General features: G+C 39.9%; 2 protein-coding genes across 2 annotated transcripts in view; one reads left to right on the top strand and one right to left on the bottom strand.

Annotated features, from left to right (window-relative positions):
- Window positions 1–2,042: 2,042 nt before the first annotated feature.
- CHRAC1 (chromatin accessibility complex subunit 1) lies at window positions 2,043–7,136 on the bottom strand. The gene is made up of 3 exons (XM_089518017.1): window positions 6,600–7,136; window positions 4,669–4,795; window positions 2,043–3,032 (listed from the first exon to the last, which is right to left on the bottom strand). The coding sequence occupies exons 1-3, from the start codon at window positions 6,741–6,743 to the stop codon at window positions 2,899–2,901; spliced, it is 405 nt and encodes a 134-aa protein (XP_089374143.1). The 5' UTR covers window positions 6,744–7,136; the 3' UTR covers window positions 2,043–2,898.
- Window positions 7,137–9,394: 2,258 nt separating this feature from the next.
- The window catches only part of LOC149317694 (trafficking protein particle complex subunit 9), a 337,712-nt gene continuing 320,289 nt past the window's right edge, over window positions 9,395–26,817 (top strand). The window contains exons 1-2 of the mRNA XM_089518016.1: window positions 9,395–9,707; window positions 17,487–18,087. Coding sequence (XP_089374142.1) covers window positions 17,504–18,087 — 584 coding nt within the window. The 5' untranslated portion in view covers window positions 9,395–9,707; window positions 17,487–17,503. The remainder of the gene's footprint in view (window positions 9,708–17,486; window positions 18,088–26,817) is intronic.

The following is a 26,817-nucleotide window of genomic DNA, read 5'->3' as shown; positions in this document are numbered from 1 at the left end:
GTCACTTTTTCACCGTTTCATCACTTTGCTATTTCTACAGAATAGCAAAAAGTTTCTTTACATGTTCATATTCCATGGACCCTGGAGGCCTCTTGAAGCTTTAGAAAGAGGTATTACTATGTTCATTTTGCAAGCAACATGGCTCTTTGTAGGGGTGCTCCAGATGTCATGACTGAAAGTGCCAGCTGTTCCAGCCAACATATTCAGTTGTGAGGAATGCAGAGAATTGCGGTCAAACATTTGGAGTGCTGTATTTCTACCCCTACTATACTGTTTAACCTCAGCTTGCAACAAAATGCCTGGATGATACGCTTTTAGCGCACAAAGTTTCATGAATTTCCAATCCTACCTTCAACTACTTTCCTACCTCATCCCTTTTAGTAATGGCCATCTAGCATATGACTGAGAACAGCTCTTGCAGCTAGGATAAAAATGTATGTGTTTGCTTAACAAGCAGTAAACATCTCTGATAAAACTAGTTTTCAGGTGTTAAATTTCAATTGAGACTCCAGTATTGACTGCTTTCACTCATAAAGGAGCTGAAAACTTTGCAGTGAATAACTTCAAAAGTTCCCAGCCCCAATTAAGTCATGACTTTTAAAATACCTTCAGTAGGGAAAATGCACGCTGCAAGACCTGGACTCCTCTGTTAAAAGAGTAACTTTCTAGCAAGTGGAGGGGTAGCTTTGCTGCATTTCTTAGCCTTTGTCGACCAATTTTAGGTCTAGGAGACTTTTTTCCCAACAGAAAGGACATGGAGGTAAACTTTTGGGTCTCTTCCTACTTGTGAAGAAAAATCAAATGGACGAGAGATGGCTGAAAAGGATACAATTTAGCCAATGATACTCAAAAGTTAACAAACGTGTGACTCCCCTCCCATTGTGTGGATGCAGCCTATGTAAGCTATATTGATAACTTACCAATTTTTAATAATGGAGAATGACCACAGTGTGTTGATTTTTAAGCAGACATAGTGATATTCCTAATATGATTTCCGTATCAACCAAGACCAGGTTTGAAAAGCTTAATATTTTTCTCAAAGTTTGAGTGGTAACAGGTGGTAGTTCTATGTTCCCGGTACAGTGGAAAAAGAAACCCCTGTCCCAGATCAGGTAGCCTGTGATGCATTAGTTTAACCAACAGGATGGACAAGACAAAATTGTAAACCTTGGGGGGGAATGAGTAGGAAGCCAAAACAGGCATGGATGGAAGCAAAAACCTGGGACAAAGCAGACTGTAGAAGACTATAACAGGGCTCTTGGATGGGTCCACTGTGGTCCTGCAATTATCTTCCTGGATTTCCCCTTTGCCTCCAATGTTCTTCAGTAACACTAATGTTTTGCTCACAAATGAAAGAATAGACTAGCTAGCACATGTCTCCCTGAATTGTAACTCCACTGAGGAGAGCTTCAGTGTTTACCAGTCTTCTCAACCCACATCAGACTGGGGCATTACAAGGGGTAGTAATAGGATACACTCTGAACCCACCCCACAAGCTTGCAACTCCAATATGCTTGTGGTTATACAGTCAGCCGTTCTTATACATGGATTCAAGCATACATGGTTTGAAAATGTTCAAAAAAAGTATAAATTTCAAATATCAAACCTTGATTTTCCATTTTTATAAGGGGCACCATTTTGCTATGTCATTATATTTAATGGGACTTGAGCATACACGGATTTTGTTATACACGGGGGATCTTGGAACCAAACCCCAGTGTATAACAAGGGTCCACTGTACTTCCAAGCCCATCACTGCATCTGGTGGATTGGTATCTATGAAGGCTCTTGCTAAAGTAAGTCATTTAGCCTCAAAGGTTCTGCTCGATTCCTTCATCCACACACCCCATTTATTTTAGACTGAGACAGGCTAACATAGCTGTCGCTTCAAAAATTACCCCAAAAGGATAGTTAATTTGGAGTCTGAAAAAATCTCCTTTGTCACCATGAAGCCGTGTCTACCGCTTGCAACATCCACACTCTCCTCTGGCCCACTCAGTCCAGATGTTAAAAGCCTACAAAGCACTTAATTCAAAGACAAATGGCTTTTATCAGGATGCTTTATTTCCCTAGTAGCTTTTTTTTAAATAAAAGAAAATACTCATGTTAGCATACAAAATATGTTACTTTAAATTATGAAAATCTAAATCCATCTGCATTTATAAAACTTGCCCCACTCTAGGTGTGCAGTTCCTACAATTCTTTCCATGGCAACAAAAATATATTGCTCATTTACTCCAATGGTAAAAAGTCCTGTTACATAAATCTATTATCAAAACAAGAATGTCTTTTCTACAAACAATCTATATTCAAAGTCTTCCAAATAAATGTATTTACCAAATACACATACTGTCATAAAAAAGCAGGTTGGTTGTTTCCTTCCCTTTAAGACCATGCTTTTTGTTTTTTTCACTCTATTCACAACCAACAAATCTGAAAATGAGTTCTTTTTATTTCCAACTAGGTTGGACAGTCTGCATTGCAATATGTGGCTGGGCTTCTCCAAAGCTGCTGAATGAACAGCTCCCTTTTAGAGAAACAAAAGTAATTTCCTAAGCTGTGGCTCATAAGGAAGAGCCATCATTTTGGCAAGTAAAATAGCTGAATTTTTGAAGATTGCCCAATGTGGGCAAAGAAAATGAAACATCTATACAGAAGACTGATGATCTCCTGACAAGTACGCCTGGCGTGTCATTAGTAGTCATCTGAAGGACAGGATGTAAAAGAAATAACCTGTACATACTGAGTCCCACAGCCAAGTCTCTACAAAAATGGTAGTTCAAGCAGCTAGAGGATCCACTTGCTCCTCTGTTTTCAGTCAATACAGATAGTGCAGGAGTCAGCTTGGCCACAAGGGATTTCCAAATGTTTATGCAACAAAAGCATCACTTCCCATGCTTAAGATTCTTCTTCATCTTCACTTTCATTTTCACTGTCTTCCTCTTCCTCCTCCTCCTCCTTCTGTTTCCCTTTCTTTTCTTTCTCAAGCATTTTCAGGTATTTGCTTGCTAAGATCTTCTTTGGTAGGATATCTGGAAGAATATCACCATAATATTACAATCAAGTACTTTTCCAACTGTTACAAAATAATTAATTCTATCTGTAGACCACCGATTCACCATGGAATCTGATTCCCAGGAGGGAATTTTACACTTCCAGAATACAAGCATCAAGGAAAGGACAAATGAATGAAAGGTACCTATTGGTTTCTTTTGTCTTTCAGATCTTATTTCACCAGTACCTAATGCTACATCAAACTGAGCCATGTACAAAATAGTGGATGAAGCAAAACAATGTAACTCTGGATACATGATTTATTCTCCATACAGGAACACAAATTGTTTCAGACAACCCCTGTGACATTCTTGCAAATAAGCTAGTAAAGTATGGGTTACATGGATTTGTAATTGGTTGACCGGCCGAAGCCCAAAGGTGCTCAACAATGGCTCCTTTTCATCCAGGAGAGAAGTGACCAGTGGGGTCCCACAGGGCTCAGTCCTGGGCCCAGTGCTATTCAACATCTTTATCAATGACCTGGATGACAGAATTGGGAGCATACTTATCAAATTTGCAGATGACACCAAATTAGGAGGAGTAGCCAATACCCCAGAGGACAGGATCAAGATCTAAAATGACCTGAATAGACTAGAAAGCTGGACCAAAGCTAGCAAAATGAAATTCAACACGGAGAAATGTAAGGTATTGCACTTAGGGCGGAAAAATAAAATGCACAGATATAGGATGGGGGACACCTGGCTGAATGAAACTACGTGTGAAAGGGATCTAGGAGTCCAAGTAGACCACAAGCTGAACAGTGCAATGCGCCAGCTAACAAGGCCAATGCGATTTTAGGCTGCATCAATAAAAGTATAGTGTCTAGATCAAGGGAAGTAATAGTGCCACTCTATTCTGCTTTGCTCCGGCCTCATCTGGAATATTGTGTCCAGTTCTGGGCACCACAATTCAAAAAGGAAGTGGAGAAACTGGAGCCATGTGTCCAAAGGAGGGCGACAAAAATAGTGAAGGGTCTGGAAGCCATGCCCTATTAGGAACAACTGAGGGAGCTGGGGATGTTTAGCCTGGAGAAAAGAAGGTTAAGAGGTGATATGATAGCTCTGTTTAAATACTTAAAGGGATGCCATATCGAGGATGGAGCAAGCTTGTTTTCTGCTGCTCCAGAGAACAAGACCCAGAACAATGGATTCAAATTACAGGAAAAGAGATTCCACCTCAACATTAGGAGGAACTTCCTGACAGTAAGAGCTGTTCGACAGTGGAACAAACTCCCTTGGAGTGTAGTGGAGTCTCCTTCTTTGGAGGTCTTTAAACAGAGGCTGGATGGCCATCTGCTGGGGATGCTTTATTCCTGGACTGGATGGCCCTTGTGCTCTCTTCCAACTCTTCTATGATTCTATCAAGAGGCATGCTCTTGACCCAAGTGTCTGTCAATGCCATGAACATCATCAATCATATGAGTGGCACATTCCACACTTGCTTGTCTGCAGATAGCCTGGATGCTTCCATTTGTTCCTAGCACAGAGGCAGCCCTTAAGTCTTGATAGGTCCCCAAGAATGTAATTAGATATGCTACATTTTCCATTTTAGTCCCACATTTTGTGGGCTATTTTACAACAGTGACCTTACTTACATGGTTCTGTAAAAACCTACCTGCTAGGAACTGAAAGGTCTCAGATTTTTCGGCTGCATGAGACAGGTCACTGTAGGTTAATGCTTTGCTCTCTTTGCCCTGTCCATGCTTGTAGGAATAGGTGGCTAAGTACTGAACAAACAGCTCCTAAGGATAAGACAAAGACAGCCAGGGATATATCTAAGGCATCATCATCATCATCATCATCATCATCATCATCATCATCATCATCATCATCATCATCATTTTTCCAGTGACACTCATCATCTTGTATAAACCACCTTGGCAACATTCTTGTGTAGATGAAGACTATATGTCAGTGATACGACACAATACTTCCCACATACTTCTTAAAGGCTTTGGATCTCTTAACAGCCTGCAGTTACTTAAGCAAACTAAAACCAAGGTCCAAAACACACTGCGGAAATAATCCAGTTTGATTCCACTTTAACTGCCCAGGCTCAATTGTAGGGAAACCTGGGAACGGTAATTTCGTGAGACATTTAGCCTTCTCTGTCAGAGAGCTCTGGAGTTCCCAGGATTCCCCAGCAGTGATCCATGGCAGGTGAAGTGGCCTCACACTGGATTATTGCTGCGTTTGGAGCCAAATGTCTCTTCAACTCTCTGCTCAGGAAGAAACAGAACCACAAAGTGTGCATTTCTGAATTGAATGTATACTTTTTAAGTAGACAGCAGAGGGAAAGAAGGGCTTCCCTTGCAGGGGTCACGAAATCTAACTAAAGGAGGGAGGCAATGGCAAAGCTGCCGCCGGAGAAACCTTGCCCAGAAAGCCCTGTGAGAGGGAGGCTGTAAGCCAGGGTTGAACCGAGGGCTCAGCACAAAAAGCAATGTTTGATATGCAATGCCCAGGTGTTAAATCCTCGCCTTCTCCTAATGCTAATACCCCAATACACTTGGCCCTCCATCTTTGCTGGGGTTAGCAGCACAGGACCCTGTGAATGTGGGAAAGCCGCAAATAGCAAAAGCATGATGTTTCCAGCTGAGAGAACAGCTCTCTAGGCATCTCTAGGTCCTCCAGCAGAACTCTATGCTCAACGTCTGCCAGACACTGACCATGGCATTGCGCTGGAGGAGCTCCAAATGGCTAGCAATGGCTAGCAAGCTGTTCTCTCTGGGCATCCCTAGGTCCTCCAGAGTGGCTTTTGCTTAAAGCTGACCATGGAGCTGAGCTGGAGGAGGACCTGGAGATCCCTAGAGAGAACAGATTCGTAAAAGGCGTGAAGAATCAAAGCCACAAAAGCGGAGGGAGGTCCTCTGCACCAAGGAGGACAAGGCACCGCAGAATGTAGGACATGCAAGAAGAAGAGAGGACACGACAACGTATAAAGCTTACAAGCACTCAATGTAAACGCATGCTTGAAAGGTCCGTAACACACTGGAGAAATAATCCGGTTTGAGACCGCTTTAACTTATAAAGCGCTGTAAATGTGGACAAAAAGGGGAATTCTGGGAACAGTGGTTCTGTGGGAGATTTGAGCTCTGGCGCCGCAATGAAACTACAGTTCCCAGGATTCCCCAGCAGCGACGAAGGGCAGCTCAAGTGGCTCATTCCTGCAGTGCGTTCGGGGCTTTAGTCCTGCTCAAAATGGAGGACGTTTTGAAATGCCTTCCTGGAGAGGAGGCTGAAATGTAGGACGCGTCTTGGAAAAGGAGGACGACTGTGGCCCTGGAGAAAACATGAAATGAATCTCATCCTCTGAATGTCCCAGATGTCTATTGTTATATTATAAAACATATATATATATATCTTTCATTTAGACCTTATTGATTGAGCATTTATTATTGTGATTAATGCAATTACATAAGAATACGACTACAATAACAATAATAATAATAACAGCAACAGCAGCTGCCTTGAGCAAAAGCCGTTAAAGCGGTGTCGATGCGGATCAATCCCGCGGTGCGGATGGCGCCCGAGAGGGAGTCCTACCGTGGCCTTGGCGGTGAGGAAGATGGCGTCCGGGTTGATGCTGGAGACTTCGGGGGAGCTCTTCATTATCACCCGGATCCGAGACAAAGGCAGCGACACCAGACGGTTCTCGCCTCCGGAGCTCCCACCACCAGCAGCCGCCATTTCGTCTCACTCTCCGCTCACCGCTTCCATTCGCTTGCCTGGTGGGACTTGTAGTTTCATCCGCGTAAACCGTGAGTGGATTCCAGCCCACGAACGACTACGCGTCCCACAAGGCATTGCGGACGCGGCTAGGCCCCGCCCAGCGCTCTAACGCCCCGTTTGATTGGACGAGGCTCGCCGCCGTGCTGTGGAAAGACTACATTCCCCATGAGGCCCTTCGTCACGTAACCGTCTGCGTAGCCAACCAACGAAGCTTTCCCTCACAGCCTAGGAAAAGTTACTCCTCTGGACTACAAGTCCCAGAATCCCCATCCAGCACGACCCAAAATGGCGCTTATTTTTGACTCCTTTTCCACCAAATTTCAAGGGTCATGAAACATAAGGAACGAAAGAGAGAGAGAATAAAGCGCAACGCTATCAATAGATTCATTAAAGTGTAAATACAGAGGGATAAAAGAGAGAGGCCCATAAGGAATTGTAGTCCAAAGAAGTAACTCTAGGGAAAGTTGGAAACTACGTGAGAGTTGGATGTGCCCTTGAGATAAAATGCTTTCCAAGAGGGACGTTTCCTCACTTACAGCTGTTTATTAGCACGAAATGGACAGTTGCTGTTATTATATATTATATTATATTATAATATAATTGTATTAATAATAACAATAAATGCTCAATCAATAATTTATAAATTCTATATTATTCTACATTATTCTATATAATATAGATAATATAATATAGATAAATTATCCTCTACATTATAATAATATTATATGTGTGTGTGTGTGTGTGTATATATATATATATATATATATAAACAATAAAAGAATATAGAATGTATAATTCTATATTCTTTATTGTATAATATTATAATATATATATATATATATATATACACACACACATATAATATTATTATAATGTAGAGGATAATTTATAAATTCTATATTTTTATATTTTTATTTATTTACAGTATTTATATCCCACCCTTCAGCCCGAAAGGCGCTCAGAGCGGCTTACAATTATTATTATTATTTTTAATTAGATGGTTGTATATATATTATTCTACAGTTTATAATATAATATATAATATTATTATATTATATAAAATAATTTATAAATTCTATATTATTCTATATTCTATATTTGTAGTAGTATAGATTATATATATATATATATATATATATATATATATAATATTATAGATATTATATAGAATATAGAACAATATAATATACAATGTATGAATTATTAATTGAGCATTTATTAATGCATATATATATTGTTTATATAATATTAAATATATATAATTATATATATGATATATATAATTAAATATTGTTACACTGTATAAATAATATATATATATATATATGCATTAATAAATGCTCAATTAATAATTCATACGTTATAATATAAAATGTTATAATATATAATTATATTGTATGCAATTATATATAATTATATATATAAAAAGTGACGTTTCTGTAACTTTAATATAATGTTTAAGTTTAACCATAATGCCATTAATAATAATAATAATAATAATAATAATAATAATAAAATATTTTCTTTAGAAATGTTGTCTTGGATCCTGTAGTGTGGTGATTTGTATTAATGTTCTTTCAGTTGCAGCTCCTAAAACGTTCCCAGTGATCGCCAAGACCTTCAGAGAAATTCATTAGGGCGTAAAGTAGGGTGCTGAGGAAAATTCAGTAGGATGCGGAGGGAAGGTGGGGGGCAGGGATGGGAAACCTCCATCCTATGTAGATGAATATCTATCAATTCATGGACAGAAAGCTGGGTTTTAATGTAAAACTTTCAGAACGGTTGAAACCATAGGGGGAAAAAATTCTGTTTTCCCATTTTCTAAAATAAAAATGGAGAAAAGCATTATCAGCACCCTAGAACCAGCCATATAACACCAGTCTTAAAAGACCTCCATTGGCTGCCTATTCGCTTCCGGGTGCAATACAAGGTGTTGGTTGTTACCTATAAAGCCCTAAATGGCTTGGGCCCAGGGTACTTAGAGGACCGCCTCTCCCCGTACAATCCGCCCCGCACACAGATCAACTGGGCAGCAATTGTTAAGGGTTCCAGAGGCCAGATTAGCTGCCACCACTAAGAGGGCCTTCTCCATCTCGGCCCCCAGCCTCTGGAACGTGCTGCCCTTTGAGCTCCGCTCAGCCACCTCCCTTACCCAGTTCAGGAAGGGGTTAAAAACATTCTTGTTCGAGCAAGCTTACCCCTGACTCCCTGACCCCTAAAGTATTCTCTCCTCGCCCCCTTCGTCAGCATGTCAAGCTGGCACGAATTGTGGTGCTTATTGTTTTATTGTAAAAGGTTTTTAATGCTATGTTTTGATGTTTTTATATTGCTGTATTGTTGTATGTATGTTGGAAACCGCCTTGGTCTTATAAAGGCGGTATATAAATAAACTTTTACTTACTTACTATATATAAATGTTATATTGTAATTATATATTATAACGTTTTATATATATATATATATATATATGTATATTCATATTATATATATATATATATATATATACACATACACATACATATATTTATAAGGAATATATTTGGAATATATATATAATAATGTAATAATGTATAATATTGTATTATAAAGCATTAACTGATAGACCAGGATGAAAGGAGAGTTGGCCTAAAAGCAAAAGTAGCCTAGAATACAATCAAAGGCCACCTCTGTCACGTGACCAGGGCGACGGTTGGGCTTTGGCTCCGCCCCTCAGGAGTCCAGGGCAGTGTTTAGGCGGGGATGGGCAGAGAGATGGAGAGAGAGAGGTAGCAGGTGCCGCTAGTATTGCGCATGCGCACTTTCTCCTCCGCCTGTGGCTGTGCGTGGCGCCTGCGCAGTGCGCTCATCGGGTCCCTCCCTCAGGTTGGGGGTTCCGCGTTCCTGAGGAGGAAGAGCCGGAGCAGAGGAGGCGGAGCTGTCAGGGTGAGAGAGAGAGAGAGAGAGAGAGAGAGAGAGGGGGGGGTCTCCGGAGGGAGGGAGGGAGGGAGGCAGGGGCGCTCCGCCTCATAAGGCGCTCCCTCCTCCTCCTCCTCCTCTTCCTCATGTCTTCCTATGGAGCTGAGAAAGTGTGACCTGCAGCCGCAGGGAAGAGGAGGAGCAGGAGCAGGAGCAGGAGGGCTCCTCCGACACTCCCTCCTCATCTTGTTCTTGTTCTTCCAAAGCCACATAGACACAGATTCAACCAACTGTGGCATGAAGATCTTCCAATGATATATATCTATAGCTATGTCAGGGTGTGCTTTATGGAATATATATATATATATATATGGAATACATTTGGAATATATATATATATATATATAGGAAAGGAATATATTTGGAGTGTGTGTGTATTTATATATATTAGAAATATATTTGGAATATATATATATAGATAGATAGATAGATAGATAGGAATATGTTTGGAATGTGTGTCTGTCTGTGTATATATATATATATATGTATGTATGTATTTGGAATCAGGAATTATTGTTATTTTTTATTTTATTAATAAAATGCAGTCCAATATACAATTTCGATGTTACAGAATTAACAGCTAAGTTCTTTAAGCTCAGTTATTTCCATCTACGCTTCATTATGCTTCCGAAGGCTACTGGGTTTCCCTCCAAAAATAAAGATATTTAATTCACTAACTCTTACCTATAACCTATAAGCAAAAACCATGGAATTATATTCCATATATATATATATATATATATATGGGAATACTCTCTCTCTCTCTCTCATACACACATATATATTCTTATGTATGTGTGTGTATGTTCCTATTCACTACCACAAATTATGCTGTTGAGTTTCCCGCATTTCAAAGTCATGGGGCTTATGCGCATGGTGCGCTCCATTACTTCTTCTGGCGTGTGAGAGCTTTTTTGCCTGTCTGTATGACGCAGGGGCCCTGGATAGTCCTATAACTCTGTGGTCAGCATCTGCCAGACACTGGCCACAGAATTGCGCTGGAGGAGCCCCAAAGGCCTAGCAAAACGTTCTCTCTAGGCATCTCTAGGTCCTTCAGTGCAGCTTTTGGTTAAAGCTGACCACAGAGTTGCGCTGGAGGACCTAGATATTCCTAGAGAGAACATATTAATACAATCTGAATAGTCAAAGCCACAAATGTGGAGGGAGAGGCGTAGCTGCAGAAAAAGGGGACCCAAAGCGCCCCACCGTTGAAAAAGAGAGCGCAAAGGGCCATTTGTGTCATGCCCCTGAGTTCTCTTTCTGCTCAGTACTTTTGAAGTCATGGCATTTCTGAGTCAGTAAAATCAAGACAGTTCAGAAGGACTCATACAGCCTGACTTTACGCCTTTAATCCGAGTTCATGAGTGTCAGGGGTTTTTGTCTCTTTTGCTTGACCTAATAAAAGTATGTGTGTTTTGGATTTTATTATTTTATTATTGTTGTTGTTGTTATTATTTGCTGTATGGTCAACACAACTACCCTTGAACATGCTTTTATATCAATTCAATTCGAGGTGATTTATGGCCAAGCTAATGCGCATGAGAAGAGTAAAGCTTCTTGTGGAAAGGAAAAGAAAAGATCTATTTGCTTATGGGTGGCATTTAAGAGGAGCTTATTTCTCATTTTTGGGGCCCCAGTTTTGCACTAGAGAAGAAGAAATTTGTGCAAGGAAAATAAAGATACAGATATGAAAAGAGATCTGTTATTCCAATGTTTCCTGTTACCTTTTTTCAGCCCATGACTTTTCTGGCTTGTGAGGCATGTGGGCCTAAATGCCCTAAAGGCACCAGGCCCTGTCCGATCTTGGGAGCTAAGCAGGGTCTGGTTAGTACTCAGATGAAGACCACCAACAAATATGTTGCGTGCTTTGGGAATTCATGATGTCGAAGTGACATACTTTGGTTTTCAGAGGGTTTTCTCTGATACAGTTATTAGTTCTAATGAGAGTAGACTTAATTCAATCAATGGAAACTTAGTAGGGTGACACTTGTAAATTTCATTGATTCAGTGTGCCTTACTCTAAGTTGTGCCTCAACCGGATTCAGGCCTCTGTCTGCCTTGTAGTGACTGCATTTCTGCATGCGCTTTTGCCGCATGTGTTGATGTTTACCCTGTAATAAATAATGTAATGCATTTCAAACTCTTCTTTTTCTTTCCCCCAGTTTATCCGGAAACATTATTTCATTTGGGATAATACGAACCCTATTTGGGAAGTACCACTATTCTAAAGATAACTGTGATAACACACACTAGTTTTAAAACATTTCTGCATTTTCTTTTGTTCTCACAATTGAGTATAATAATAATAAGTCTATATCTGCTGAGTACAGTTATCATGATATTTTCTTATACGATGAACTACTGAATTATAAGCACAAGATGGAGAAAAATGTGAGGAAAAAGAGGATGTGAGTACTGGCCTCAAAGACAAAAAACATTGTATGTTTCCTTCCCTGGCACTGTGTCTTTTAACAGATAAATAAACCCAGCCACTTACTCCAGAGTGCATGTTTGTATGATTGAACTTTTATGTATTATCTGCCTTCTGTAATTTGAACTGCTTTTGTTTATTTTGTAGTAATTCTTACAGTTGGAGCTAGGACTTAGATGCTGTGGCAGCAAAAGTTTTAAGGCAGGCTAGCCCTCTGCAGAACTAAATGCACACAAGCCCTTTGACATCAGTTGGTTTAGGCTAGTCTTGTCAATAAGCCCACAAGAGTAACTGGCCTGCAAAACTGACTCTTAGTCTGCAGTGCGCTGATAGAGGACCAATGGGGAGTGATGTGTCTGTGGTAGGCACAGAAGAAGAGGCTTCTTTCTTCTAGTGGCCCACTTGTTTTGTGGAGAGAGGGAATGTGCCTTTCCTCCCTTGCCAACTATTTTATTCACCTGTGTCTAATTCCTGATCACTTCTGGATTTGTTGTTGTGTACCTTCAGGTTCTGACTTATGGTGACGTTAAGAAGAACTTACCAAAAGGTTTTCTTGACAAGATATGTTCAGCAGAGGTTTGCCATTACCATTGAGGCTGAGAGAGTGTGACTTCCCCATGGTCACCCACTGGTTTCCATGGCTGAGCAGGGATTTGGTCTCCAGAGTCTTAGTCCAACAGTCAGACCACTACATTATCCCGGCTTTCACTTCTACCATGCTTAAATAAAAATGTTGGTGAGACATGCATAACTCTGCATAAGACTTAAGTTGGAATTGTGGCAATTTTATATCAGATTCAGCTAAGATTATATGACTACTGGTTTAATGAATGAAATAGGCTTTCATCAATGAACACCAATGAATGAAATAGGCTTTCAAAGAAATATTTCGAACAGTTGGTTAACAAGATGTAACCATCCTGGTTACATAAATTTCCAAGGATGTTGCCTAATCATGGCTCCAGTCTGGAGCTCCTAATGGGGATCAACAATAGTACCAAAGGTTTAATTAGGTTAAGAATTACTGACATCAGAGCCAAATCTGATATCGCTGCTTTGCCCAGCTCTAGGGCTTTAAAATGCCTAGTGAAAGCCAAGTCACAATTCATGGCAGAGAAATACTCGTTTCTTGAGATGAGAAGGAATCTCTGTGTTGCTTTTACTCATCTTCGTTTTGAGATGGTAGACACAATGATCTTCCATGTAAGATTTCAGGGTATTTTTCTCACAGATAGGCAGTGTATATCCTGTTCTCTGGTAACAAAGGACTTGACACATGATCTGCTTGAGAGCCATTTATAGGCAAGCTGTAGTCAAGCCCATTATCTGGGCCCATTTCTGACTCACAGGAGAAACTGCTCTGCGCTGAACAAACTCACCTTCTTTTTGAGTTGTTCTAATGGTTGTGTATTCCAGAGGGTTGCCCTCTTTGTATCCAAGGCTCCCAATTTAAGGAAAAAAGAGTTGGAAAGGAGGAGTAATGTTTAGTTTACTGGATGATATACAGTTAGCCCTCCTTATCCACGGATTTTTTTATCTAAGGATTCAAGCATCTGGGCTTGAAAATACCTTAAAAATATACTAATTCCCATAGGTAAACCTTGATTTTGCCCTTTTCTATAAGGGACACCATTTTACTATGCCATTATATTTAATAGGACTTGAGCATCCACGGATTTTGGTATCCACGCGGGTTCCTGGAACCAAACCCCAGTGGATACTTTTATTTTAGTTCAATGTAACCTTAGCATCATGTGGGAAGACAATGTTTTTATTGTAACTGTATTGTACTATTTATAATTGTATTGTTTAATTATTTGTAATTGTTTGGAATGGTCAGTAGACTAATGCAATAAATTGATCTGATCTCTGCACAAGATTGAGTAGGTTTTTAAAACTAGTAAAAACACTTTCATCAAAAATTAGATTAGGTTAGTGTATCCGTTCTCCTCCTTCAAAAGGGGTGGGTTTGCCCACCTTTCCACTTGCCCATAACTTCTTTAAATATTCTGCATTCTTCTTCCTAAGTGGGGTATATCCCATGAAAGTACTGAAGGATGAAAGGAGGTGGAAGGCCTCTGCTACACAGAAAACACAGTAGGTTACATACTGCTGATCTCTGAGGCATTTTCAGATCTAATAAAACCTACCTCAAAGAAGAGACAAATTTTTAAGCTCCCCAATACATCTTCTGATTGGATTAAAATTTTAGTGTTGAAGAATTACTGATTTTTCATAACCAGAGCAAAGTCTGTGTAGGAGAGATAGGAGGTTTTGCAGCTAAGGCTGGATTGACTTTATTTGTCAAAGCTGTGTCAAACCTCTTAAGATTGTCTTTAAGAATGGAATAGACCTTGGTGTTTCCAGTGCATTTCACAGGGTCGTTTTAGAGATGTATGGGGGCAATGGCAAACCCCCTTTGAAGAAACTTGCCAAGAAAATCCCATTATAGGTTCGCATTAGGGTCTCCATAAGTCGGAAATGACTTGAAGGCACACAACAACAACAACAACAACAACAACAACAACAACAGATGGAGACAAAGTTTTACAGGAGGCCAAAGGCAAACTCCATTGGTTATCCAATGGGGATATGTTTGACTTGTAGATAGACAGGGCTACTGTGAAGTGGATTCATAATTGGATGACTGACCAAACCCAGAGAGTGCTCATGAATAGTTCCTCTTCATCCTGGAGAGAAGTCACTGGTGGGGTGTCTCACGGTTCTGTTTTGGACCCAGAGTTGTTCAACATCTTTATTGATTTAGGTGACGCTTTAGAAGGCATGCTTATCTGATTTGCAGATAAACCCAAATTAGGAGGGGTAGCTAATGCTACAAAGGGCAGGATCAGATTGGGCTGTTCGAGTCAAAACTAACTGAATTTCAGCAGATAAATGTAAGGTACTACATCTAGAGAACAAAATGAAATGCACAAATACAGGGTGCTTGAAAGCCATAGAAGTGAAAAGGATCCATGAGTCTCATTAGATCAGGACGCTAAAACAGTGTGACACATCAGCCAAAAAAGTGAATGCAGTTCTAGGCTGCGTCAGTAGGATTATAGGCTGTGTCTGCACTGCAGTAATAATCTGGGTTGACACCACTTTAACTGTCATGGAATTCTGGGAACTGTAGTTTATTGTACCATCAGAGCTCTCTGACAGAGAAGGTTAAACATCCCACAGAACTACAGTTCCTAGAAGTCCATATCATTGAGCCATTTTAGCTAAAAGAGGTATCAAATTGGATTATTTTTTCAGTGTAGATGCAGCCATAGTGTCCAGAACAAGGGAAGTAGTGGTGCTACCCTGTTGTGCTTTGACCAGCCTTATCCTGAAATACATCCACGTCTAGGCATCTCAGTTCAAGAAAGATATTAACAAGCTGGAATGTGTTCAGAGAGTGACAATCAAAGAGATCTTGTAGCACCTTTGAGACTGAGAGAAAAAAGTTGGTAGCATAAGCTTCCTTTGACTTAAGTCTACTTCCTCAGATGCTGCAAGATCCCTTTGCATTCTGATCCAGACTGACACAACAACAACAACAACAACAACAACAACAATTTATTTATAATAAATAATAATAATAAATGCTTTATTTATATACCGCCCTTCTTCCAATCAGGGCGGTGTACAACACAATATCAAACACAATATACAAAGGCAATAAAAGCGCATTAAAATATACATTAAAATCACCTACTAGCCAGCACATCATTGGCCATCGGGGGGGGGGGGGATTAACTAGAACTTCAGCCAAGGCTATCAGAGCGGCTTATAATTTGTAAATCAGACATTACCCTGCCCTCAGGCTTACAATCTAAAAAAGACAGACACAAAAGGAGAAGGGAATGGCAATGAGGAAGGGGAAAAGTCCAGCAGATCTACCCTCGGAGGCCTATTGGAGCTGGCTTGCCTCTCTCTCCCCAAGATGGTGGCTGAAGGGAGGGCTGTTGGATGATCAGAAGTCTAGAAACGAAGCCCTAAGAGGAACAATTTAGGGAGTTGGGTATTTTTGTAGGAGAGAAGACCAAAATATGACAATGTAGCCATCTTTAAATATCTGAGATGTAGAAGAAGGAGCAAGTTTGTTTTCTGCTGCTCCAGAATAGAACATAAGGCTGTGCATTGAAATGGCAAGAACAGAGATTCCAGCTGAACTTTGGGAAGAACTGCTTGCCTCTTAGAAGTGTTTGACAATAGAAACAGACTGATCCTGAAAGTGATGGGCTCTTCTTCTTTGGAATTTTTTTTATTATTTGGAATAAACAGAGGTTGGATGGCCATCTTACAGGAGTGCTGCAACTGTGCGTTCCTGCATGGCAGGAGGTTGAACTAAATGGACTTTGTGGCTCCTTCTAACTATAAGATTGTATGATCTTATGTTTTTGCTTCCATAGGCATTTTTGTTTCTTCCTATATTGTGTCTAATGAAACAGTTCTTTCCTAAGGAGATGAGAAAAATGGGTTCAGTGGATATGTTTCCCATGCTCCGTTTTTATCCAACTCTACCAAGAGACTACTTGTATCAGGAATTACATTTGGCTGTTTCCCTCCTTGAACTGTTTCCATCTGCAATAATGCCCTGCTTTGCTTTTTGCCTAACCTCAATTCCTCTCCCCTTTTGTGTTACATATCTGTTTATTTTTTATTTTATTTATATCTTGCCTTTTTTTTCAATATGGGACTCAAGGCAGGTTGCCATATAAGCTGGAACAAAATAGATCTAAAATAGTACCGTAATGCAAAAGTGAAAATAATTAAACAGACAATCCAATTAGAACGTATAAAAGAGTTAGAAATGTAAGCAGAGCGTACTAAAGGTAAATACAACACACCATATTAAAACATCCTGTTGTTACCACCAATCACAAGCTGAAGGCACATTTAAATAAAAAGATATTTGTCTGCCACCAAAAAGAGCAGAGAAGGGGCATCCTAGCCTATTGTGGAATTGAATTTCATGATCTGGGAGGAATTGGTACAAGCCTGTGAGAATGATAGGACCAAGACAAACTTCTACCCCAAAGATTGTACAGTAAAACTTCTGTAGACTTGTATAAGGTAATATGGTCTTTCAGATAGTCATTTCAGGAATTGTCTTGTTCTTTACTGATCTTTAAGCCATTTTAACTAAAGGGTGTATTGTTCAGGGAAACATGACATGAGGCCCTACTTGGGATTTTTCATTAGGAAGTGTTAGCCACTTTGTTTAAGAAAATTAATACATCTAATATTGTTTGTGTTTCACATTTTAAAATGATGTGCACTTGCAGAGCAACATAGAAATGATTCATTTTCTTTTTTTTTACTAGCACATAGATGATACAAAATGAGTGTCCCTGACTACATGCAGTGTGCGGAGGACCATCAGACTTTGCTGGTTGTGGTCCAGCCAGTTGGAATTGTTCCTGAAGAGAGCTTTTTTAAGATTTACAAACGGATCTCAACAGTGAGTCAGATCAATGTCCGTGATTCTCAGCGTGTGCTTTATATCCGATACAGACATCATTACCCACCGGAGAACAATGAATGGGGGGATTTTCAGACGCATCGCAAAGTTGTGGGGCTCATAACCATCACAGACTGTTCCTCTGGAAAGGACTGGCCTCAGACCTTTGAAAAATTCCACCTGCAGAAGGAAATATATGGTTCTACACTTTATGATTCCCGTCTGTTTGTCTTTGGGCTTCAAGGGGAAATTGCAGAGCAGCCTCGCACAGATGTGGCATTCTATCCTAGTTATGACGAATGTGACAATGTGGAAAAAAGAATAGAGGACTTCATTGAGTCTCTCTTCATTGTGTTAGAATCCAAACGTCTTGACAGAGCCACAGATAAATCAGGAGATAAGATTCCCCTTTTGTGTGTTCCTTTTGAAAAGAAGGATTTTGTAGGTCTGGATACAGATAGCAGGTAAGTAACTTAATTTATGGATATACAGATCTTCTAAAATGAGTGCCTCCTTTCTGGTTAACTCTAGTAGACACACTGTAACGGTTTGAAAAAAATTGTTCCTTGATACTGAATTGCTATATTTTTGAAAACAGTAATTAAAAAATAGAGTTCTGTCATTCACTGAAGTTTGCCAGCATTGTCATTCAACTTGTATTGTATTTTAAAAATGGATTAAAAGGCTGGGCAAATAACAGATATATTTTGACAATGTTTCTGTTCGCTTTACTGAATAGTGTTTAATTATAAATATTTTGATTATTTTAGGGTGTAATAATAATCACGGTTTTGGATCCGTTAAAAAAGCACAGTTAATAGCAGGGCAGGTATAAACTTTTTCCTAATCCCCTTCATCAAAATCTCTCCAGATAGTCAAGGAACTTAGACAAATGTCTTGGGCTGTGATGTGGTAGTCAGGAGTGAAACAAGAGCATTCCCCCTCAAAGTGGATAGTGGCAACTTCTTACTCCATAATTTATACATCTGGGGCTTTAGGAAAGTATTTTGAAATACTAAGTACAGCGAGTGTGTGTGTGCACAACCCGATGCTTTTCATGGAATAAGCAGTGTCCTGATACATGTTGTCTGGTTTCTCTTTCCTGCAGTGAAAGCATCTAAACCAACCTGATGATTAAAAAACAAACAATTACGTAGTTATCATGTTACCTAGCAATAGGCATCTTGTTGTGGATCTTCTGGATCCTTCACTGCTTCTTGTCATGGATTCTCTGGAGGCCACTATGCTCAACAAACTATATAAATCTTTGTGCTTGTGTAGGGACTGGTTAAAGTATCACATTTTATTCAAAACAGCTTTGCCCTCAAGGGGACCTCAGATTCCACCTCAACAGCAATCTTTAATCTTTAAGTGAACCGCTTTTGGAACTGAGTGATGCAGTTTGTAATGTGAAGATTGTAATTGTGAGCTTTTAGAAAAAAGAGAAACATTTTACTTAGCAAGTGCAATCCACAGCCTTGTGCTGAGGAGCTCCTTGTATCCCATCCGCTGTCCATGGTGCTGAAGTGTGCCTTCCTGGTTTATTCCTGTTGGAAGTCAGCTTTGTGTAGGAAGACTTTTCATGACCTGAGAGAAATGGCTCTGCATCCAAAACCAAATCCTTTTGATGAATTAATTGTTCTTAGAGTGAACAGCCTAAGAACATCTGGTGGTTGGTCTCTCTTAATAATGTTTTTGCCATTAATAATCTCTCTGTCATAATGCAGAGTCATAACTCATATACCCATTATGTGTAGACACTATTCCATTCGTTTATTTAATAACCCACCTTTCTCTCAATGTGGGACTCAAAGCAGCATAAATCAGAGAATTACAGTGTCTTCTGCACTAAACCATATGTGTTCTATGCTTGTGCTAGTCATTTAAACCTGCTCTCTCTGAAACTTTTGTTTTGTGTTCTGTAACAAAGGTAAGAATATATTGAAACTCTTATCTAAAAGATATGTACTGACAAAGCTTGTCAAAAACCTGAGGAGTTGTAACTGTGTAGAATTGTTGACACATTAGCCTATAGCAGGGGTAGGCAACCTTTTTGAGCCGGGGGCCAGGTTGCTGTCCCTCAGACAACTGGGGGGCCGAAGCCGGGGGTGGAGCTTCCACCCTCCGGGGGCGGAACCACATAACAGGGGTGGAGCGTCCACCCCCGGGGCGGAGCCGCATGCTGGGGGTGGGGCTTCCACCCTCCAGGGCAGAGCCACATAACAGGGGTGGAGCTTCCACAGAAGCATCATCATAATCATCACTACCACCACCTCCACTGCTATCATTGTTACAGCAGACCTTTCAGCAATAAATGCACCAAAAATACACAGAAATGCACTTTGGAAAGTCACACTCCTCCTCCTCTTTCTCATTGAGAGGGGATTTTGCACATAGAACACCAAGGGCAAGTGAAAATAATAATAATAATAATAATAATAATAATAATAATAATCAGTTACAAGCATGGAAACTACTAAAATGCAATTCAAAATAAAAGGCAGGAAACATGCACTCTTTCAACCCAGAAAAGCCACAAGGTACTACTGAGAGGGCATTTTGCAAAGAACACCAGGGCAATTAAATAATAATATTAAAGTTACAAGCATGGAGATTACTAAAATGCAATTCAAAATAAAAGGCAGCAAGCAAAGAAAAGCCAGAAAGTACTACTGAGAGGGCATTTTGCAAAGAACACCAGGGCAATTAAATAATAATATTAATATTAAAGTTACAGGCATGGAGATTACTAAAATGCAATTCAAAATAAAAGGCAGCAAGCAAAGAAAAGCCAGAAAGTACTACTGGGAGGGCATTTTGCAAAGAACACCCACCTAACCCCCTCCCCCAATGAACCAACCTGTGGCTGCAGCTGCTGCTCTGGCTCCGTTTCTCCCTGGCTTTGCCCTCCTTCTGCTGCCTCCTCCTCCTCCTTTCCCTGCTCTTGGGAGGAGGAGGGCGGAGGGCGAGGTGGAGCCTGCTGCAGGCCCACTGCAGCTCCTGGAGCCCTGTTGGAGTGCTCTAGGGGCTGCAAGGGGCCTGCTACATGGGCGCCGCCATTTTGTTTTTCAAAATGGCGGCGAAATCTCGTGTGACCTTTGCCATCCTGAGGTCTCACGAGATTTCGGCCGCCATTTTGAAAAACAAAATGGCGCCCGGAGCGGCAAAAAAAGGGGGAAATCGGCGGCAATCGGCGGCAGGAGTGCTCGGGGGCCGCTTGGAAGGCCTTGGCGGGCCGGATTCGGCCCGCGGGCCGCAGGTTGCCTACCCCTGGCCTATAGGTCTCAGCGCAGAAAATGCCAGTAACTCAACTCCTATAGAACATAATTTAATGCAAACGTGATGTTATTGTGAGATTGTGGAGTTGTTATTAACATTATTGGGGGTCCGGCTTCTTCCCGTGCCTGTTCTGCCCATTAGTACCAATTGCTGTTAGAGGGATTAATTTTTTAAAAACAATTTTGCCACTTTCTGTATCTTTTTAAGACAGACACAAATTGCTTTTAGTTTCACTGATATGGTACACTGATTCAAATGCAGTCATGTATGCAGTGTTCATAGTTGGAGTAATAAGGCATCACTCATTACTTTTTGTCGACAAGTTAATGGACAGTTAATAGACAGTCACTTGTTCAGCTGATCTGTAATGCTCATAGTGCATCCTGACATCTCTTACTAAGTTAACTCCTTTACTTCAGTAGTTCTGCGTGTAGTTGGCTGTTTAATTTTTTCTACTCTTGTGTGTTTCTAATTTTTGTTTTGTTCCTTCCTTGTTTGTTTTTTTCCCCCTCTCCTACTGCCCTGTGAGTGTGTTTTTGGGTCTGAAAAGGTAGGCTTTTGATCATGTCCTATTTTCAAAGCTAGTTGTGTACTGCCTTCTTATTTTGCCTCCACTGCCTAATATAGTATTGCTTTTCGGTGTCTTTATTTCACACAGCAATTAATTGTTTCTGCTTGGACTCCTACAGCAGTTTATCTTCCTTTGGAATGTGGCAAATCCTTTTGACAGTGCTGCCACTATTATTATTATTATTATTATTATTATTATTATTATTATTATTATTATTGCTGTTATTAATTTGCCATTTTGAGCAGTGAGATGGAAGGAGTAAGTAAAAATAGTAATAAAACAACGATTTCTGTAAGAAGCTGCTGACTTCCAGAACTTGCTAGTTTTGTATTTTGTTTCTTTTTTGTTTAAAACTGTACAGTTATGTTAAGCACTTACCTGTTCAGTTTTAAAATGTAGATTTTTTTATGCTATGAGACTTAATTATTGCTGATTTATAAAAGCCTGAGCGATGTTACAATTGAAAGTAATTGGAGCTGAGCATGTCATCTTAAGTTTTGTGAAATATCTATTGTAACACTTAACATGGACACCATTGCCAACTCATTTTGCATGCTTTTTTTTTGCTTGTGCAGCTTTCAAGAGCTGATAATTGCCAATGACTTGTTTATGATGCAATTATCTTGCAATTGTGAATGAAAGTTATATTTAATAAGCTAAATCTGACTATTATAAATGATCCTTAAGAGTATCTTGAGACTAGCCTGGTATATTTTAACTTCTCTGTGTTTGGAGGAAATGTGGAGGTTTAGAAGCAAGCATTAAACAAACATACAAGATTTGTCTTACCTACAGGATACAAAGTGTGTGTCCACAGTGGGCTGGTTTGGATCTAATGCAAACCACATGAATAACCCTTGGACTTGCACTATTATCCCTTTGCATCATATTGACTACAATTTACTCTTGCCTTTCAACTGGGAAATGAAACTTCATGCAAACTATATTTTCCATGAAAACCAGAATGAGAAATCATGATCAAAATGCTGTTTCCACATCTGGTTTATGGCTTGCCATAGAAGATGATGCTGGAGTTGCAAGCCTGAGTCTCACTCACTGTGCTTTCTTACTCATGCGCAAATGACTAGAAATGCTTCTTGCTTGATTGTCCCAAACAACGTCTTCAAGTTTTTGTTGTAATTCTGCTTTTGTTCTTGAACAAGCGGCCTGCCTATCATATGCCTGTGTTTCTACAGCCAAGTATCATTTGGTCATTTTCTATCCTTTCAAGTCCTAGTTGCTACCAACTCTATTAAATCATTATTATTAATTTTTCTTCTCTTTGGCTCTTAGTTTTAATTAACTGTAGCTAGCAACTAATTATTTGCATTGCAGAGTTGGCCCCTCAGCTGTTCAGTTAATTTTTGTGCTTTTGATTAAGATTAGACTTTAAAATGACAGATTAAGGAAACAACTCAGAAGCAAGTTTACTCTGTAGTAGGAAATAAAAAGCACATTGAACAGCATATGAATAACCTACAAAATAAGTGAAATAAAGTAGAGCTGTCCCACCAAAACATTCTCTGTTTTAGAAGAAAGTAAAAAAACTTCTATAAATAAATGGTTAAATGCAACCTGTCATTTAAGCCACTAGATGCAGATGATTTTAATGTATGTATCCAAAAGGACTCTTTGAAGGAGGCTATTCTGTAAATAAATATATTCAAAAGGACAGTGACAAAGTTTAATTTGTTCAAAGCCAAAAAACCTCAAGGACTCAAGAGGATGTTTATCTGTTGTGAAATATTCAGAGAATGGAGTGTCTAAATTAATATTTCTGATTTTGCATTTATTTGCAATAGTTCTTGATCTAATTCTTGATCCTGATAGTTGTCCAGCATACAAGATAATATAAACCACATGATCAGAATTGCCGTTAGTAAAGGACTTCAGTGTATACCTGTGATTTGTGACAGGCTGAATAAACTCCTTAAACTGTAGATGTTTCTGACAACACGAACGGTGTCCACATTGGTAGTGGTCCGTTGCAATAGAAAGTGTGATTAACATGAAGAATGTCAGTGTTTACTAATGAACCTTGTAAGTTTGAAGTCTTGTAGACGAAAAATAGCTTTATCACAACCAGAGATCTTTTGAGTTGAATGCCAGTGTTTGAAAATAATTTTGTGAGAAATATGGTTAAAGGGTAAAGACCAAATAATTTCATCACAGAAGTCTTTCTGAACAGGTTATATTCAGGAGAATCTCTTTATTTTAGCAGACTTGTTTCTGGACATAGAAATAATAAGATTGGAAAACCTCTATCTGCTACTTTGGCCACTTTGGGTCCTACATAAAGAGAAAGGGGGAATAGAAATAAAATAAATAAATAAGAATCGATCAGCATAAACCTTACAATGGGTATGTATTGGACCAATGGAGGAAAGGTCGACATCGATGTCAGGTAGCTCCTGTCATCTGCTCGTCTATCATCATCATCATCATCATCATCATCATCATCATCATCTTATTTATATGGCACTATTACTGTACATGGCACTTAACACAAGTGATCTATAATTATTAATTTGATAGTTCCCTGCTCTCTCATTTACAGTCTAAAAAGATATGAATACACAGGGAAAAGGAATGGCAGTGTTCTCTCCTTCTAGAGGTCATAGTAGTGGCATTTGGGATAGCCTTTCATCAGATGCTGGACCTAAACATGAAGGAGCGGTGCCTTCCTGATCTTCTCTCCCTCTGGAGACCACTTCTCTAGAAACTTGTTTTGTTGAGTTGACTCTGCTGTCCATTTGTAAATAGCATTGGGTGCCCTGATAGACGAGATTGTGTAGAAATGTATTAAATAGTAAATATTTAGAAAAATATCTTGTAATGCTTCTAAATATCCTAGGTAACCTTGTACCTTGTTGGATGACAGTCAAATGCCTGCATTTTAGCATACTGTTATTTTTACTTTTAAATTATCTCCTGGATTGCTTGATGATGCAAAGCTCTATGTTTATACCAAAGATTTTGTGGAATTATATTATAGTTACAATACAATTTTTACCTTGTTGCAGAATTTATTTTATGGTAGCCATTATCTAAATTTGTATTCTGAGACTTAGGTGGGTTACAGACCGCCCGTTTGGAGTGGCCTGCACCCGCCCCTTTTCCCGCTATATTGGCCTCAGCTGCCAGACCGGCAGCCTCCGAGGCCCCAATCTGCCGCTTTCCAGGCCGCGGGGAAGCTTGGCCCCTTTCTCCTCTGTGCTGCTGGCGCAGCCGTCTGAAGGCTACGCCAGTGATGCAAACTCCAGAAGGAGCTCAGTTTCAGAGCTCCTTCTTACACCGCATAAAGGGCGCTCTAAGCGCCCTCGCGTGGCGCAAGGACGTCACATCCGCTCCGCCTCGTTTGGAGGCAGCGCGGTCGTGACGTTGTAATGGCGGCGGCTGTGTGGAACGGGCACCGCCATTTTGTGCATGCTCTGCGCGTGCTAGGGTTGGGAGCATCCAGAAAGGACGCTCCTTTTTAACTCTAACACGCGCGGAGCACACACTTTTAGGCCCATCTGTAACGGGCCTTAGTTTATGAAATTTAGATCTGTTTAAAAGTATGTGGGAAATGGCCTTTAATCTGGAAATATTTTTCATGTGTTCTTATTGACATTTCCAGCATGTAAAGAGCTGTTAGCAGAAACAGATTGTCAATAAGTTAACCCATTTATCAAAATAATTTTGGGCATGATTTTCCCCTCTCAGGACATAAAGTGTGAAGGAGACTGAGGACTAGTGTTGCTCAGGATATCTGATGCAAGGGACTGTCATAACTCACCCTGTGGAGTCTGAGAAATCTAGCACAGATGTTAGATGTACAAAGGCCTCTGTTTCCAGATGACAGCTTTCACCCACAATTTGGGCAGCTAGTGGCGGACACAGCTAATAAGGACCTTCTGTGAGATGATCCCCCACTTCATCCAGAATTGATGGATGCTGAGAAAACATCCGTATCATGTGCATTGTGTTAACAGAAAAAAAAAACAGCCATGAAAGTCAATACCGTACCTTTTGTAGAGGCTTAATGAGAAATGTTCAGCAATTAACCACCTACGGTTTGAAGTTCAAACAGCTATAAATTTCCCAGAAGATGCTGAGAGTTCTTTTTTGTATGCAGTACTGTAGTTCATTCTACTTGGCTTTCAGTGCTGAAGGATTTATTTGGATTCTTGATCTCTGAAAAGGCTTAAGTTACACAGTCAGCTCTCGCTATCCACAGATTCTTTATCCACGAAGTCAAGCATCCATGGCATATATATATATATATTCCAAAAAGCAAACCTTGATTTTGCTATTTTATATAAGGGATACCATTTTGCTATGCCACTGTATTTAATGGGACTTGAGCATCCACGGATTTTTGGATCCATGGGGGGGTCCTGGAACCAAACCCCAGTGGATAAGAGGACCCACTGTATGTCTCGTTGTCTGTCTCTTTTCACTTTGGTTGTCCTCACTGTCAGCTTCTTGTGATGGATTCTGGAAAGGCTGATATCCTCCTATTGTGTCTCCCTTCCTCTTAGGGAACTCCTTAAATTTCCTATGTATGGTTGAAACTGGCGTGATTCACCTGTAACTGCCTCCTCTTACTACAGCTGGCCCTTCTGGACACTTGCTGCCTCTAGGCATAGGATAGACAGGCATCCTTCCTCCCTAAGGGATTAATACCATATTTCTATTCATGACTACAACTGTTTCTTTCTTTTCTGCAAACTTGATGAAGACTGGTAGCACTGGTCTGTGGGCCATCATTTTGAGTATCACCTTTCTAGTTCATGAAAGCTCATTTCTTTATAAATTCATCAGTGTTTAAAGATGCAAAACCATCTCTTTCTCGCTCTTTCTTTTAAAGTTCATTGAAATATATTTGGCTTATGCCATTTTTATGGAACAATGGACTTGAAATCCTGAGAGAGGCTAGATGTAGATAAATTGTTACATTACTTTTAGAGGCTGGAGTGTGGATTACATGTGGCTTCTACTCTCACTTCTGCCTTAGACAGTCGTTGTAGCTACCCATTATTAAGCATGTTGAAAATGGGAAGGTTCTTAAATTAAATCTTACATTTTTCAGAACACTGAGTAACATTAGAGTGCAAATGGTCTGAAATTTGAAAAAAATGTTTGTGAGAGGGTGGAGCTGAGTAAAGTGAACACAAGGTAGAACACTTGGGCAGAAAAAAAATACAGTACATAAATATAGGATGGGAAACACCTGGCTAGACCACAGTTCATGTGAAAGGGATCTAGACGTCTTAGTAGACCACAAACTGAGCATGTCAGCAGTCTGATGCGGCAGCCAAGAAAGCCAACACAATTCTTGGTTTCATCAACAGGAATATAT

This window comes from Sceloporus occidentalis, unplaced genomic scaffold, assembly GCF_023333645.1.
Source record: "Sceloporus occidentalis isolate IW3139 unplaced genomic scaffold, rSceOcc1.0.p SCAF_3, whole genome shotgun sequence".
Lineage (NCBI taxonomy): Eukaryota > Metazoa > Chordata > Lepidosauria > Squamata > Phrynosomatidae > Sceloporus > Sceloporus occidentalis.
Note: the sequence above shows the minus strand (reverse complement) of the source record. Positions and strands in the feature narration are given on the sequence as shown.

What these genes read in the sequence shown, in the direction of transcription:
- CHRAC1 (XM_089518017.1), bottom strand. Translation starts at nt 6,743, where the DNA reads ATGGCGGCTGCTGGTGGTGGGAGCTCCGGAGGCGAGAACCGTCTGGTG. An exon ending in TCCTCACCGCCAAGGCCACG is followed by an intron (nt 4,796 to 6,599) that starts GTAGGACTCCCT and finishes TCTTATCCTTAG; the next exon opens with GAGCTGTTTGTTCAGTACTT. An exon ending in GACCTTTCAGTTCCTAGCAG is followed by an intron (nt 3,033 to 4,668) that starts GTAGGTTTTTAC and finishes ATATTCTTCCAG; the next exon opens with ATATCCTACCAAAGAAGATC.